This window comes from Anastrepha ludens, chromosome 6 (assembly GCF_028408465.1).
Source record: "Anastrepha ludens isolate Willacy chromosome 6, idAnaLude1.1, whole genome shotgun sequence".
Lineage (NCBI taxonomy): Eukaryota > Metazoa > Arthropoda > Insecta > Diptera > Tephritidae > Anastrepha > Anastrepha ludens.
This window is the reverse complement of record NC_071502.1, coordinates 59601461-59617620: the sequence shown is the minus strand read 5'-3', so window position 1 is coordinate 59617620 and position 16160 is coordinate 59601461. Positions and strand designations below refer to the sequence as shown.

The following is a 16160-nucleotide window of genomic DNA, read 5'->3' as shown; positions in this document are numbered from 1 at the left end:
GCTGGCTCTTCACGCTACGGGATTCATGACTTGAGAATACTCTGGTTATTGGAGGACTGGTATTGTCCTTAGGGAAATCAATCCCGATCTAGAAATCTTATGAAATTTGAGTTTGAAGATATCTATAATGTAAAATTAATCACCCTGCCGGAAGGTTTAAAAACATTTGTAATGAAAAATTTGTAAAAATGTTAAAATGAGCCACATCAAAAAAACTACACCAAAACTTTCAACTTTGACTAGACCTCAAAATTATAAAATAAAAATATAAAAAAAATTACAGTTTACTTCTTATTATACTCAAGCCTATAAATATACGAATTTTTAGAAGAATTTGCAACAATTTTCAAAATACTTGGATCACTTGACTCCATGCCGTCACTAGAGCATTAAATTTGCTAAAAAATAACAGTATTCTTAGCCATTTAGAATTTACAATACTCATTATTTACGGCATAACTCAGCAATATTTTAATCAGATTATATGCATGTGTGAACATACATACAAATGTATGTACATATACACAAAATATTAAAATAAATATTCTTTTACTATGAGCACATTTTTTTCATTTCTCTACGCAACCTTGCATTTTTTCATCAGGAAGCGAGCGGCCAAAAAATTTAACACACGCATGTTGTGGTTCAATCCTTAACTCAAACTTTCATTAATTTTCATTCATGATTTTTTTACAAATTTTTTAAATTCGAAAACAAAAAATGCAAAAATTACCTCCGCACTGCAAGCAAACAAACAAACAAAAATACTAAGGCCTGCTTTTAATAGATATTTCACATAGAAAGATATTCATATGTACGCCCATTCCTGTGAAGTCAAAATCTGTACTGTGTGAGTTTCATTATACATACATACGCCAATATACATAACCTATATCTCAATGTCTCGCAGTCAAATTTGATATTTTAATAATCTGCATGTTAGAGAATGGATCAATAACTAGCCGCGTAAAGAATGAAGACGGCTCTTCTCTTAAGTAGACTCCTTCGTAAGCAAAAGTTTTACTCATTCTTGTCTTTTCCTTCAAATCAAAATTTCATATTAAAAAAAATCGATTTTGTAGTAGTTCGTTACAAGGTAATATTTTTTAATTGAAACTAGCCAGCGTGCGTTTTCCAGTTTGAATTTTTTCTTATTGCTTGGAAATGCTTTTGCTATTTAATTTGCTGCTGCTTCTTATAAAAATGCAAACAGCGCAGGGAATCTTACGTTTATGAAACATATTGCCTCCGCAGGCAATAGAAAACCTTCGAGTGTATTTCTGCCATGAAAAATCTCCTCATAAAAATCATAAAGCTATTAATGAAACTTTACCTACAAATATTTTTAAAGTTAATCACGTTGTCGTTTAATGACTGACAGTATTGCCAACTTCCCTCAAACACGAATAACTATTGACCGACATTTGAACATACGCATACAGATGCAGTCAAAATAATAGTAGCATACTCAAAAGAAACTCGGCTTCCATTTTTCTGTGTTTTTTATATTATTTTTTTTTTTTAACAAATTATATTAGCTAAATTACAAATGAAAAAATTACTTAAAAATTTCTTCAACAGAAACTAATTTTTTATATAACAAAACAATATATTAAAAGTTCTTCTATACAACTAAATTTTTATATACCAACATACTACAAAAGTTGTACGGACATGAAGGTATTTAATATTATGAATTTTATTTGTTTATCTACTATATTTGCATATTTCACACATAAAACTTATATCCGCATTTGGTTTTATACTTTCCGTACAGTTTCTCATCCCGAATAACTATAAAATTGATTGAAGTAGAAAAACTAGCGTCGCTTTGCTGTAAGGAAAATATAAATGAGGGAATTAAGAAGAGAATATTAAAATATTCAGTTTTTGGTAATAAAAATCAAAGGGTAGGTTAGAGTAATGTATACAAGAAAGGTAAAATAAACCAGAATAGAAAGAACTTTTCCTTACAGTTTAAAAAAAAATATATAATATATATATTTAAAAATCTACAATATAATAGCTAGTTCGGTCAAGTTCACTAAGAGTCGGGCCCCAACATTTTGTTTGTCTGATTTGGTTAGTTCTCTTGCAGAAAGATCGAAATTAATAGAATTGTTTCATAAGAGTATGGGTATATAGATTTCCTTGGTTCCGTAAAGTGGAAAAAGCTTTACAAAAATAAAGAAGCGCCCCATAATTATTTTGCGGGACGCTCCATTTTTAACACATTGCGGGTCAAGCGGATTTGATAAAAATCTTCACCGGAGCTGAAGCAGGAATTTTTTTGTTCGAAAGCGGTATGAAAGTAGTTTTGATTTCTGAGCCATGATCCCCAATTTTCTTTGTTGGCCGCATGTTTTTGACCCACAGGGTGGAGCTGTTATCATAAAAATCATCATAATATAGTATGATACCATGAAAATTGTACCAAATTTTTTTACAAATATTAGTTCAGTCTAGGAACATAAAAAATTACAAAATTGCACGAAAGCGAACGATGAGGTCTAAGGTAAAACAAACTCTGTCGAATGCTTGCATGCGACGAGGACCCCAGGAAGTGTCAGGTGTTCCACGAAATGTGTTAATAGGTACACACATAGTTCCAATTATACTAATATAATTAACACGTTCCCTGCCATGCTGTTTATGGGAAGGTGCCATTTCTAGGCCGCGTACATGGTAACCACTTTAATATTTTTTATGAAAACCTATTTTTTCATGTATTGTATTCCACACGAAAACATTTTAAATTCAAAAATTAAGCTTGGTTGCAGTTTGGCGTAGGCCGGGATATGGGGCAGGGAGTGTGTAAAAGCGACCATCTTACGGAATAAAAAAAAATACCACTACTATTATTTTGACTGCAACTGTAAATGTGCTGTGTACACCTTTGCTACCGACGCAAAATATTCAAACTCATATTTAAAGATAAAGAAATTCATCTGATTGCTTTTTGTAAGGCTGAAAGATCGCTCCAAACTTCTTTCGGCATACTTGCATATGTATGTACTATATGTTCAATGTCTGCTCGTTTTGTTTGTACATATGTATGTATATGTTTAGGTACACAAATTCAAATTGCTTCCTTCAATGTTCACACATATACAAAATTTTATTTCACATATATTCTATTTATTTTAACAATCATATATTTTTGTGTTTGTTTTTGTTATTATTGTATTTGTATTATTGTCAATTTTTCGATTCTCACTTTTGATCTGTATTATATTTCAGGGCGGCGAAAACTATTGTACTAGACACTCTTTCTACTTATACATATATATACATTATCATACTTACATATATGAAATTATAATTTACATACTTACTAAAAACATACTTATAATACAGCATACACATATGTAGGAATATGTATGTGTGTACATACAATACAGACAATTTACACTTTCAAACAGGCTCTAAATTGCACACTGTACACTTGTACTCTATTTCTCACTCTCTCTCCCTCTTTCTCTCTCTATTTCTACCTTCCTTTCTTGAATTGATTTTATTGCACTATACTATAACTTATCAGAATTTTAATTGTTAGTTATGTAAATTGGTAAAAAACAGTAGTATTCTTTTCACTAACACACCTTAAAGTTTGTTTTGATGATTTCTTCTGTACTTATAAAGCCGTGAACAAAATGCTTACCTTTCAATATAATTTTTTATCAATTCAACACAACTAAGTTTTAGTAGTCACCGATAGGTCTTTGATCAATACTAACACTATGTCCGTACTTTCATTTATCACTTGTAATGTATTCAATAAACGATTTTATTAATGTTGTCAATTAAGAGAGGAATATTTTCAAATAAAAACATACTCACAAATCAAAAACAAAAAATAATACGCTTTATATGAGTTTTTAATGGCGAGGAAATTTTTTTAATATTATTATTATTTTACACTTTTTTCATATATAAATGTAGATGAATAGAGAGTATTTTATCATCGAAAGTTTCACAGGTTTACTCGAAATAGTTTTCCAATTAGCAGGATTTTTAGCACTGCCCTTGCTAGACCTCTTTCTGTAGAGCTAATTTTTGGAATGCTGAAAAGAAACACACCGAATTGTTAATTCTTTATTGATTTTCATATAATTCAAACTTTGATTACGAAATTATTATGTCAAAACACACTGAATGCCACTGAAAATGGTCCGGCTATCTTTTTGCGATATCTGCAAAGTTTATTAGTTTAGAATTTATCATACAAATGTCGTTTATTTTCTAAGACAATCAGTATAAAAATTGGGGAATGTTTATTTATTGTAATTACCCACTAATTTTGGAGTAGTGTGTGGAGAAGGAGGAGGCGTGGCATTTAAAACCTTACACACTCATTGGAAAGAGGGTAATTGAAACTTTAAGAAACGCGCAGAATGAAAAATCCAAGTTTTCAATATGTGTATAAATAAACGTATGCACATATGGTTCCATTAAAATAGGTACCCCCTCGTTCGTACGGAAAATGCAAGTTTTTAAAATTAATAATAACAGATATTCATGTTGATATTGCATGTAGTTTTTGTTTCATAGATTAATATAAAAAATATAAAAAACTTAGTGATTTTATTAAAAATATTGCTTAGTTTAATCCACAGTCCCTGTGGGGTTCATCATGATCGTCAATGACTTTTTGTATTCTAAATACTTGGCATGGAATTGATAAACCCACGGCAGGGTCCTGAGGAATAGTGGAATACCATATGTAGTTCTTTGATTTTTTGCCATAAATCCTTCTTATTTTTTAATGTTTTCTTCTCGATTCGCTTATTTAATGAATCTCCTCAAAGGTTTTCAATGGGGTTTAGGTTGGGTTACTGGCTTGGTCAGCCCATAACTTGAGCAATATTTTGTAAAGACCATTCACGTACTAACACTGAGCGTGTTTTGGTTCTTTATCTTGCATAAAAAGTGGCATATTCTTATCAGCAAATGGTAACATCACTTCTTGAAGTATGTTCTTATAAGTAAATTTGTCCATATTATTGGTTATGAGGTGAATAGGTCCTACTCCATACCAAGAAAGGCATCCCTAAATCATTATGTTACCTCCATCGTACTCGACTGTTTTTTTTTGTTAACCGCTCAGCATCATTTCGAAATAAATTTAATTTTGCTTCATCGGTCCAAAGTATGTTCTTCCATTTTTTCATTCCCTCTGACCCACACCATGACTTGTGATCTTGAGCAAAACTTTTCCGCTTCCTTAAATTTGCTTCGTTCAACAGAGGAACTTTATGAGCTATTCTACCTTGGAGGTTCATGTTGTACAATCGACGCCGTACAGTTCTCGCTGCTACTACGGATTGCCCATATTCGACGGACCCGACGGATTTCGATGACTCTTTGGGCCCATTCCAATCGACGAGGCTTGTCCGCAGGCAACAATCTTTGCGTCAATTGAATCTTATACGGGAATAAATGCAAATCAATGCGGATAATTCGTTGTAAAGTGGTCCGAGCAATGCCCAACTGTTGAGAACGGCGATTTTGTGATGTCCTTGGCCTCTTTGGATTAGAAAGAGCATCACCAGTCGAAAACCTTTCGTACAAACGTTTAATGGTGTTCTTAGAAGGCGCACTTTTCACATTATTTAATTTTTTATACGCACCTTGAGTTTTCACAATCGACTTCTTTTGTTGAATGTAAATTTCAACAATTTGAAAGCGCTCGCGTGGCGTGTACTATAAATAGTAAAAAGCTGCTTGGACTGACGCTTCCACCGCAGTATGCCATTAAGCGATCTGACGTCTCTGTCAAAAGATACAGGGTTATCAGATGTGTCCGTCGAATATTGGCAACCCTGTATGTCACGTTGTTGATTTCAGGTAAAATGGCATTTGATGACTTAAAAGGGTCTCTCTTGGCAAGGGTCGCAGTTAGATTATCAGAACTGCAACTCGTTTTCTTTTTGTCACCACGTCGTTCAGTAAATTTTTTGGGCTTAAGGGTACTTACAACTAAATTTTTGGACCGTTTAAGTGACTTCGTGATAAATTTGTACGATTTTTGATTTTGTTTTCGAAGATTGACAACAAGCCTTCGTTTCTCAACTGTGCAAGGCTGCGCACGATCCATCTTTGAAAGAAATTCATATTAATTATTAGTTATTTCATGAACTATATTTAATTCGCTACTTACAATACGTTATAATATTTTCAACTTAATTTGTTCGAATTCAAGAGTTGTCCGCAAAGTACCTTTTTTAGTGGCCACGCAAAATTAGTCTTTATGAATATAACCGAATCTGTGCAACCAATAACGCAACGAAGTAGTGATGTCATTTATAAAAAAAGCGAAATCTCAATAATAGCTCTAAATTTTTCATAGTGTCACAAGGAAGTCGGTATATAAAGGCAGCGTACCTATTTTAATGACCATATGTGTATATAGTTTATTCAGTGGGGAAAATTTTCCAATTTTTATTTTTTAGATAAAGCACCACGTTGGTTAATTAGAAAACAAAATTAATTTTCATTTGATTTATAATTTGTTATAAAAAATTCCATGTCGCTACCTAATACAAGACGGATCTATTAAAATTGGTATCGGTAGATCGTTGATTTGTGTTCTTCTCTCGCAGTGTACATCCGGATGCCAGCATAAAATGAAATGACGAAAAGCCGTGTCGTTCGCATAGCTCCAAGTTCTTGTCGGCTATGTTGCATAGTTCGTCATTTTATTTTTCTTTTGTACTTTCTTTTGTTGGGGCATTTCTAATAAACAAAACGTTGTTGTTCGTCTGGTGCCATTTAATGAACCTTTAATGAATGCGCCTTGAGCATATCCATATTTATTAGAAGAAAACATATTTTTTAGTATACGTCAAAACAAAAAAGTCAAAAAAAAAATGTGTATATAGGGGTAGTTAGTTGTAAGTCAAAAACAAGATCTGTTAGAGAAACACTGGTACCTTATTCGAAAAATGCACACCAAACCAAGGCGAATCTATAAAAGGTCGCAGCATTCGAGAAACAACATTTTTTAAATTGTGAACGTCAAGGAAAAGAGAACAGTAGAATGGAATGAATGTCAAATATATACAAATAATTTGTCACGCATTTACAACACAACATCTACTTGCCGTCATTCCGTTTTACTGGTATTATAAATTAAATGCGAATCGGAGAAGAAAAAACCAACTACTCTAATCACATCACCTTCTCTAGATACGCCTTGTCCCAAATTGAGGTAGAAACAAACAAACAAAATCTGAGAAAAAAAAATTGTTTTACTTTGTTAATAATTTATCAGTCGCCCAACTAATCTGAAATCCATCCGAGCATCCACGTTTTCGGTTCACCGATCTTTTCTTCGCGTTCATTATTCCCTCTAAATTGAACTTGCCAATGGCATTTGTTTCTAGTCCCTTGGCATGCGGGTTAAATGTAGCGCCATCTGTGTCTCAATATTTAGCGCGAGTTTAGCCGCGGTGCTATGGCATCTGGGTTAAAGTTTTGAGGATGGATGGATGGACTGAGAGCAGCTGCGCCAAAATTCAAAATAGACTTATTCAAACATTTTCCTCACTTTATGCTTTATGCCATTTTTAGTGTATTAGCGAATTTTTACGTAAAAAAATAAATTTTTTTAAATATGTTATAAGGATTTAAGCCATTAGGTAGGATGGTGGGTTTCAGAAATTATTCTGTGTGTTTCACTATTAAGAAGGTAGTTCATAATTAATTCTTACTAATAATAAACTTGACTTTAAGATAAAAAAACGCTGTTCTTATAATTTTTTAATTTCTTATTTTTCTTTTTTTTTTGGAAGTACACCTACCACTCAATCCAGCAGAATTTAATGTTAGTCGAATTTTATAAAAAAAAAACTGTAGGCATATACATAGTTTCAATGAAAATTATCAAATTTAATGCCTAGTCACTTCGTAATAATTTTATTAAAACCATCTGCAATCTAAATATTTCGCAACTGTGTCTTCTCATGCGCGTACTAACCAAAATTCTTAAATAAAATAATGCCGTGTAATTTCTTAGTATCCCCTACGCTTTTCCTACATTTGTAAATAGAATTATATACTATACTTATAAGGTCCATTAGCATTTAAAATTACGAAATATAAAATTATAACTAATTTCCACTTATCAATTCACTAACTAAGGAGTGTATAAACATACACATATTTTTAAGGAAAAAGTAAAATAATTTCGCTTGCTTATTCAGCTGAAAATAAAACACTAAATATCCAAAATACATACGACGCTCATTCACATTTACAATAATTTTCTTTAATAAAACTAATCAAGCTTTTTTTCAAAATTTTTTCTCATTTATTCATTTTTAAACAAAACACTCACATGCCAACCCACATAACAAAAAATTAATTTAAAAAAAAACCAAAACAAACCCAACTAACTTTTGTAAACCCACAACTAAAAACGAACGTATGCTTTTGCTAAACCAAATATAATTTACCCGTATTTTGCGTATTTTGCAAATTTCAACAAAAAACAAATTTTTACGCCGTTAACTTTATTTTCGCGCAACACAACGTTTCGCATAAAAATTTTAATAACAAAACGTAAAAATCAAAAACAAAAAAATCCAAAAACTATTTAAAATCAAAATGCAAAAAAAACTTTCAAACCAAAAACGAAATTGAAAATTCAACGAAAATCTCAAAAATCCACGCATCAACCACAAAATATAAATATCGTGCAACGCATCAGGACCTGCCGGCCAGTCAGTGCCCGCACAGGTTCATCAAACGTCAGAGGGTATCTTCAAGGCGGAGTTTGTGCCACGAGTTGTCGGCGAGCATCGAGTAAATGTAACCGTCAACGGTTTGTCCACCGCGGGTAGTCCCTATGCAGCTAAGGTAAGCATACACACACCGTGTCGCCCACACACTAAAACCAGAGGCTGTACATGTTATTTAACATTCAAGCCCTCTCATTTCATTAATATTCTCGCTAATACCGATAGTCAAAACAAGGCCAGTGCTGTTAGTTTCACTGTAAAGTTAACTTAAAGTTATACTTTACTGCATCACTTCACTACCGCCACTGGATTGCTGGATTCGGCAAAGCACATAGTCGTATATATTCACATTCATCTAACTGCAACTACATATTAATTTTTTACCTCACCTATCCAGGTGTACGATGTTAATGCCATCAAAGTGAAGAACGTCAGCAATGGCACAGTCGGTAAGGCGGTCACTTTCCTCGTGGAGACCTCACAAGCTGGTCCTGGTAATCTTGAGGTAACCGTCAATGGCGGTCGTGTACCGACTTCGGCTCAAGCACAGGGACAGCACACTTACGCCATTAGTTTTACACCACGTGACGCTCAAAATCACACCGTTGAATTGCGTTTCAATGGACAAGATGTACCGGGTTCACCGTTCACTTGTCGTGTCTCAGCCGCTGCGCGTATACAATCACCCGAAGCACTAGATAAGGTGAGCGTTGGACGTTTATTTGAGTTTGTAGTCGAATCAGATACGGAACCAAGTGTGGAGATACTCGGTCCGGCTAGACGCAATGTACCTGTGAAGATCGATCCATTGGATACTATTGGCTATAACATCAAATTTGAGCCTGTTGAGGTGGGCGATCACTCAGTGGAAGTGCGTTTGCCTGGTGGCGGTCACGTGGAAGGTAGTCCCTTCTTACTCAAAGCCTATTCCGCCGAGAAAGTCATTGTTACCGATATACGTCCAGGTGTGGTTGGGAAGAGCGTTAGTTTTGGCATTAATGCCAGTCAGGCTGGTGCAGGCAACTTGGAAATCATCGTAGCTGTTAATGGCAAAAACGTGCCCAACTATGTACAGTCCGAGGGTAATGCGCGCTTCAAGGTTAACTTCAAGCCCACAGAGGCCGCGCCACACTCGCTTTCAGTTCGCTTCAATGGGCATCCTGTACCCGGTTCACCGTTCACCTGTCAGATCGCATCCGCACCAATCAGTTTGCCACGTGCTTTGGCTAGTGGTGAAGGTCTAAAGCAGGCAGCTATAAAGTTGGATAATACATTTGAATTGGAGGGCTTCGAAGGCGTTGAGCCTCAAGTATTTGTTACAACACCATCCGGTGATAATATTATATGCCAGTTAAGTCCACAAGGTGGCGACGCCTATACTGCTTCATTCCAGCCCACGGTGGTTGGCCGGCATTTGATTAGCGTCACAGCTAATGATAAACATATTAATGGTTCCCCATTCTCGTGCAATGTCTTCGACGTTTCACGTGTCAGCATCAGCGGTTTGGATCAGCAGTATGGCCCAGCCGCATTGGGCGTGCCAGTAACTTTCAGCGTGGATGCCGCTGGCGCTGGTGAAGGTACCCTTGAATTAGTCGTTTCCACTGATACGAGCACTGTGAAGGCGGAAGTGGTTGCCTGCGCACGTGGTCTTTACGATGTGACCTTCGTGCCGCAGACAACGGAACAGCATTACGTTAATATCACATTCAATGAAGTACCCGTCGATGGCAGCCCATTCCGCGTCGACATACAACAAACTACACAGCACATACAGATCGGTAGTTTGGCCACCATCGACTTTCCTACTGATGACCAGATCGCGGAGATCGTTGGACCCGATCACAAACCGGTGCCGTATACCATCACACGGCAGACGGCAGAATTCCGCACACATATGACGGGCAATTATTTGATACGTTTTATTGATCGCGATACACGTCAACACATAGGCACACGCACACTTAACGTCTTCGACCCATCGCTGGTGAAGATCACCGAAGTGGGTGAGTCCCTCTGCCAGCGACCAGCTAGCATTTCAGTCTCACTCAACGAAGCTGGACAAGGTGAGTTGTCAGCGTTGGTGAAGTGCGGTGCTTCTGAGGTGCCACATACCATACGTGGTCCCTCCAAGACAGGGGTTTATGAGATTGTCTACCATCCAATGTGCGTGGCTCCACACAAGATCACGATACTGTACAACGAAGTACCGATCTCGCTGAAACCGCTTGAGATTAACGTGCTGCCAGCAAATGTTGGCAAAGAGATCAGTGTGTCTGGACTTGGTTTATATCAGGCACGTGTGGGCAAAACTACTTCATTTGCCATCGATACAGTTAAGAGACCAGCGCGTGAATTCGACGTAGTTGTATCAGGACCGGGCGGCCAAGCATTACCAGTACGCTGCTATCAAACTAAGAGCGGACATTTACAGGCCGAATTCACCATCAACAAGCCAGGCCAAAGTGTAATTGGTGAGTTGGCTTTTGAGAGAAATTTCCAAATTACTTACATATGCCACATTTTTTCAGAGGTACTCCATCAATCTAAGCCCCTAGCAGGCAGTCCATTCACATGTGAGGCCTTTGACACTAGTCGTGTCACGGCTCAAGGCGTACCTAAAGGACAGTTGGCATTACACAGCCCCATCTGCTTCACAGGTACATTTATCCATCAACAATTTTACTTTGTATATTCACATGCTTCTCCTCTCTCGTTCAGTGCGCACTGAGAATGCCGGTATCGCAGAATTGGAAGCCTTTGCCATCTCCCCAACCAATCAAAATCTACCTGTTCACATCACCGAACAGTCAGAGGGCATCCATAGCGTTGAATTCGTGCCATCCCAACCGGGTGCCTACAAATTAACAATCATGTATGGTGGCGAGACCATCCAGGGTTCGCCTTTCACCTTCACCGCCTCCGCGACAGGCGTGAAGACAGACACACGCGCCGCTGGTAATGGTCTGGAGGTGTGCCAGCGCAACAAGGAAGCCTCTTTTATTGTCTACTGTCCCATTGCACCAAATGTGCAAATCGAACGCGTGGATGAGTTTGGCGAACGAATTGAACCGAAAATTAAGGTAAGTAAAATGGTGTCATTATGCCAGCGAGAATGTATTAGTATTCAATTTTTATTGGCAATTTCAGGCATTGGGCAACAATGAATGGCGCATTTCATACACGATTCTCTCCGTTGGCCATTATGAGATACGCGCCAGCTGTCCGAATCGTGGCAATTTGCCTGGCTCTCCGTGGAGCATTTCTTGTGTGGAAACTTCTAAGATCACGCCTGTCGGCGGTTGGGGCACGCTGCTAGACCACGACGGCCGTCTTATTTTACCGGCACGTATAGTTTTCGATGTAGAAAATGCGGGTCCGGGCGAGTTGGCCTGTTCTATAGATGGCATTGAAATTCCGGTCGACAAGTTAAATGATGGCAAAATGCGTATTTACATTTCCGCAGACAGTTTAGCACCAGGCGAACACGATTTAGACCTCACTTGGAGTGGTCTAACCATTGTCCAATGTCCACGCAGTGCATTTGTGACTGGTCAACAAGCGGCCGATAAGGTTCTGCTCACCGGTCGCGGTCTGGCTGCGGCACAAGCTGGCGAAGCTGCACATTTTACCATCGACGCTACAAATGCACCCGCTGGACGACCTGAGGTTATACTTGTGCATCAAGATAACACTTCCGTGCCGGTAAGTTTGGCTCAACCGCGACCAACCGAAAACATCTGGTTGGCTTCCTACACGCCGCAAAAGTCATCCTCGGGACCGTTAACGTTATCTGTGAAATGGAACGGTCGTCTGGTGAAGGGTTGCCCGCTCACAGTTGCTGTCGGTTCGTCTATGGATGCCTCGAAAGTCATTTGCTCGGGTGAGGGTCTTCGACATGGCATTGTCGGCAAGGATATTAAGTCATGGATTGATACGCGACGTGCTGGTCCTGGTGAGTTGACTGCTCACTGCGCTGGTCCACGAAAGGTGGCCTACTGTGAGCTGTATGATCATGGGGATGCTACATTTACGCTGAACATAAAACCACAGGAGCCGGGTAGGCATTTACTGACAATAAAATACGGTGGCCAAAATGTGCCGGGTTCGCCGTTTGCTTTGAAGGTCGCCGGAGCACCCGATGCAAGCAAGGTGAGTGGAAGATGTCTCATGAATTTCAATTGAAATGCAACTAGAAATTTGGAGGCACGTGTGGGCCTAGAGCGAACGGCACGGCTTATAAATATTTGAACATCTGAATCGATATACGTATACAATAAGAAATAGTGGAAGTGATAGTTTGAAATGGAAAGGGCCGGGAATATTGATGAATTTCAGCATTCGAGTCGACTTGGTTTTCTATTAAGCTCTTTATAAATCTTTAAAATTTACGCAAGCAGCAATCACTTATTTGTATGTTTCGAAACTGAGGGATCCAGAAAACTCTGGGAAAATCAAATTAAGTACCCAAAGTAAGCACTGTCCCGCTATAAAAGAAAAAGACATATCTATAGGAAACTAGAAAGGTCGTAATGTGTGAGTGCGAGAGCTTCAGATGATTTTGTTAGTATTCATACTTCTCGAAAAGCAAATTCCTACAAGTACCTCCTTGCCCTATCGAATGGCGACATCAGCGTAGGCAGCAGAAATGGGGCAACAAGGGGTGAACTGTCTAGTCAAGTGGAGCTTACTTCCTTTGTTGGTTGGTTGGTGCAGTACCTCCTCTAATTTATGCTGTGCATCGTGTGTCGTTCCGCAAACGGAGGGATCAGCAGTTTTACGCCGCCTACGAACGGCAGATGGTTTTTATGAGAGACTTTCATGATTATAATTTTGAGACTATAATAGTCGGTATTATTTCACTTAACATAAAGGATGACCCTGAATATCCAGGTTTTGAACGTATCGTGCAAATAGCTAAAGTCCTAAGATAATCCTGTTAATGCGGCAGTCAAGAGCTTGAAAGAAATGATTTTTAAAGGAAACGGATTTTGAAAGAAAAGAGAGTATAATAGATTGCCCTTGGCCGTTAGCGGAGTTGTGAAGACCATTGGATGCGCAATGTGGTAGCATTTGGAGAGTTCGCAATTTGGGCGTTAGTACGATCGACTTAAGCCATTTTGCGTAAAATTTGTTTAGACATTCTATAGTTCTTCTTAGAGAATCCGGATTTCGTCTTGTCCGGTAGACGTTTTCATGGCTACGCATGGCAATGAAGTCGTTTATAATTGCTGAGGTTACCAGTCAGCTAGTTAGGTTCTCTTTAGGCACCATTAGCGAGCTTGAAAAGAACTATGCATATCTAATATTTTTCCTTGAAGTATTTTGCCTAAGTATAACATATTTTCAAGAGTAACAAAATCATTGAATTCGTTTATTTTTATAAAAATATTCACAGTTTCGTAGTTTATGCTTTCAAATACTCGATAACAATCTCTTCTCGCCACAGGTTCGCGTCTATGGGCCCGGCATTGAGCACGGCGTGCTCGCCACCTTCCAGTCGCGTTTCATCTGCGATACACGCGGCGCCGGCGCTGGCCAACTGACTGTACGTGTGCGTGGTCCCAAAGGTGCATTCCGCGTGGAAATGCAGCGCGAGAGTCAAAAGGATCGCACCATACTCTGCAAGGTAACGAAAAATGTGGAAATTTTACACACCGCAAATATGAAATTAACTCTTTTACCCAATTTCCTTGCAGTATGACCCCACAGAACCCGGTGACTATCGTGTCGAGGTGAAATGGGCTGGTGAATTTGTGCCCGGCTCACCATTCCCGGTAATGATATTCGACACCGAAGAAGAGCTACGTCGATACTTGCAAGGTATATGAGGCCAGAGTAGTATTAGCACAATTATACTGCCCAGCCCTGCCCTCAGTCAATTGAGACAACAACAGCAACATCAATATCAACAACAACAACAACAACACCAACACACATTACCAATGCAACATAACACATTACCTGCATCACCGCAACAATTTCATCGTTCCCAACAACAAATACGTTTGTCACCACTGCTGGGCAGTCAGTTACTGAACCAGCATTACATAAGCAATCCGGACTTTATGTACGAGATGGGCTCGCGCAGTTGTTTGCGACGTCGCTGCCGACAGGACAGCAATTGCGTGCTGCTCTGACACTCATACATGCACGCATGCACGCATACATAAGTACACATATACATGCGCACATACAACTAAATAGTATGTTCTGTATTTGTATAGATGCTATGTATAGTTGCTCTTTTTTTGAAAACTGAGAACTTTTTTTTTAAATAATTTAAACGAAAATTCGCACATCGGATAATGGTTCAACTACACACAAATGTAACTCTGCGGCTACATACGATACTACATACAAACTGGTCACACAAATCGAAAACGAGAGAGGGCAGCTCACAGTAACCCGAAGTAAAAGTGAGGCATTATTTTAAATTTATGTTTACAAGATTTTTAAGAAAAATTGACAAAAAAGTAAATATAAAAATGTTAGCTTAACAAAAAGAAATTAAACAAACAAAAAAAGAATTATAATGAATCCACCCAATAAACGATTACAACGAAATCTTCCCATTTGTTAGAAATGCAAAAATTACTCTTTAAGATATACACAGACATACATACATATATAACTATTTACTTAGTTTATAGATGTCCACTGTTTGGAAACGAAAAATAACAAAACTAAGCAAAATTTATGTACATACGTACTTGATCGAAGAAAATATGTACTAAACAAATTTTGAAATTATTATTTTTTTGTTTAAAAATGTTGCTAATATTATGTAGTTTTTAACAAAAAAGTTTAGAATTACAAAATTCTGTGCAAAATTATGTTTTACTCACTTTTTCTTGTGCTTTATTGCTAATACAAATACCAAGTAACGAATTATTTTAAACAAAGATAAATTTTTATTAATCATTTTACGTAATTTAAAATGTTTACACAAATATTGAAGTAGTAATAAAATATATTTTAGCTACATAAATACATGCTTTTTTGTTTATATTGATACTGAAAAGTCGGAGAATGCGTTAAAAAGAGGAGGTGTATACTTTTTGTTCATATGAAAAAGCATCCTCACAGTTGAGAGAATACAGAATGTGGAACGTGAAAATGAACTGATTACTTCTATGGCGAATTACAGTAGAAACTCGATTCTTGCACTTAATGAAAGCCGAGCTCGGTGCAAGTTTGGAGATTGTCGAAAGTACTGAGGTTTTTTTCTATACTACTTAAAATCGTTTTCTTATTGATAGTCTTCCAAGTTTGTTTGATTTTATTATAACAGGTGTCGCTAAAGTAATCCTCCTATCAGAAAATGCTATAAATTTTGCGATTGGCCCCTAATGTCAGTTCTGTTTTGACATTTGTGTAGTAAACACATGCGAAATAAACGTTAATAAACAATGTTAC

At 37.4% G+C, this 16160-nt stretch overlaps 1 protein-coding gene across 7 annotated transcripts in view; it reads left to right on the top strand.

The window, feature by feature from the left end:
* LOC128867540 (filamin-C) overlaps nucleotides 1-15663 on the top strand; it is a 169390-nt gene extending 153727 nt beyond the window's left edge. For 3 of the 7 annotated variants that reach the window (XM_054108851.1, XM_054108850.1, XM_054108849.1), the window contains exons 5-11: nucleotides 8711-8859; nucleotides 9139-11215; nucleotides 11273-11401; nucleotides 11463-11824; nucleotides 11892-12893; nucleotides 14191-14370; nucleotides 14441-15661. In XM_054108851.1, the coding sequence (XP_053964826.1) occupies nucleotides 8711-8859; nucleotides 9139-11215; nucleotides 11273-11401; nucleotides 11463-11824; nucleotides 11892-12893; nucleotides 14191-14370; nucleotides 14441-14572 (4031 nt within the window). In that variant the 3' untranslated portion in view covers nucleotides 14573-15661. Of the gene's footprint in view, nucleotides 1-3240; nucleotides 3861-8710; nucleotides 8860-9138; nucleotides 11216-11272; nucleotides 11402-11462; nucleotides 11825-11891; nucleotides 12894-14190; nucleotides 14371-14440 lie in introns of those variants that run through there. The other 4 variants (XM_054108847.1, XM_054108846.1, XM_054108848.1 and 1 more) reach the window with 3 other exon arrangements.
* Nucleotides 15664-16160: the final 497 nt, after the last annotated feature.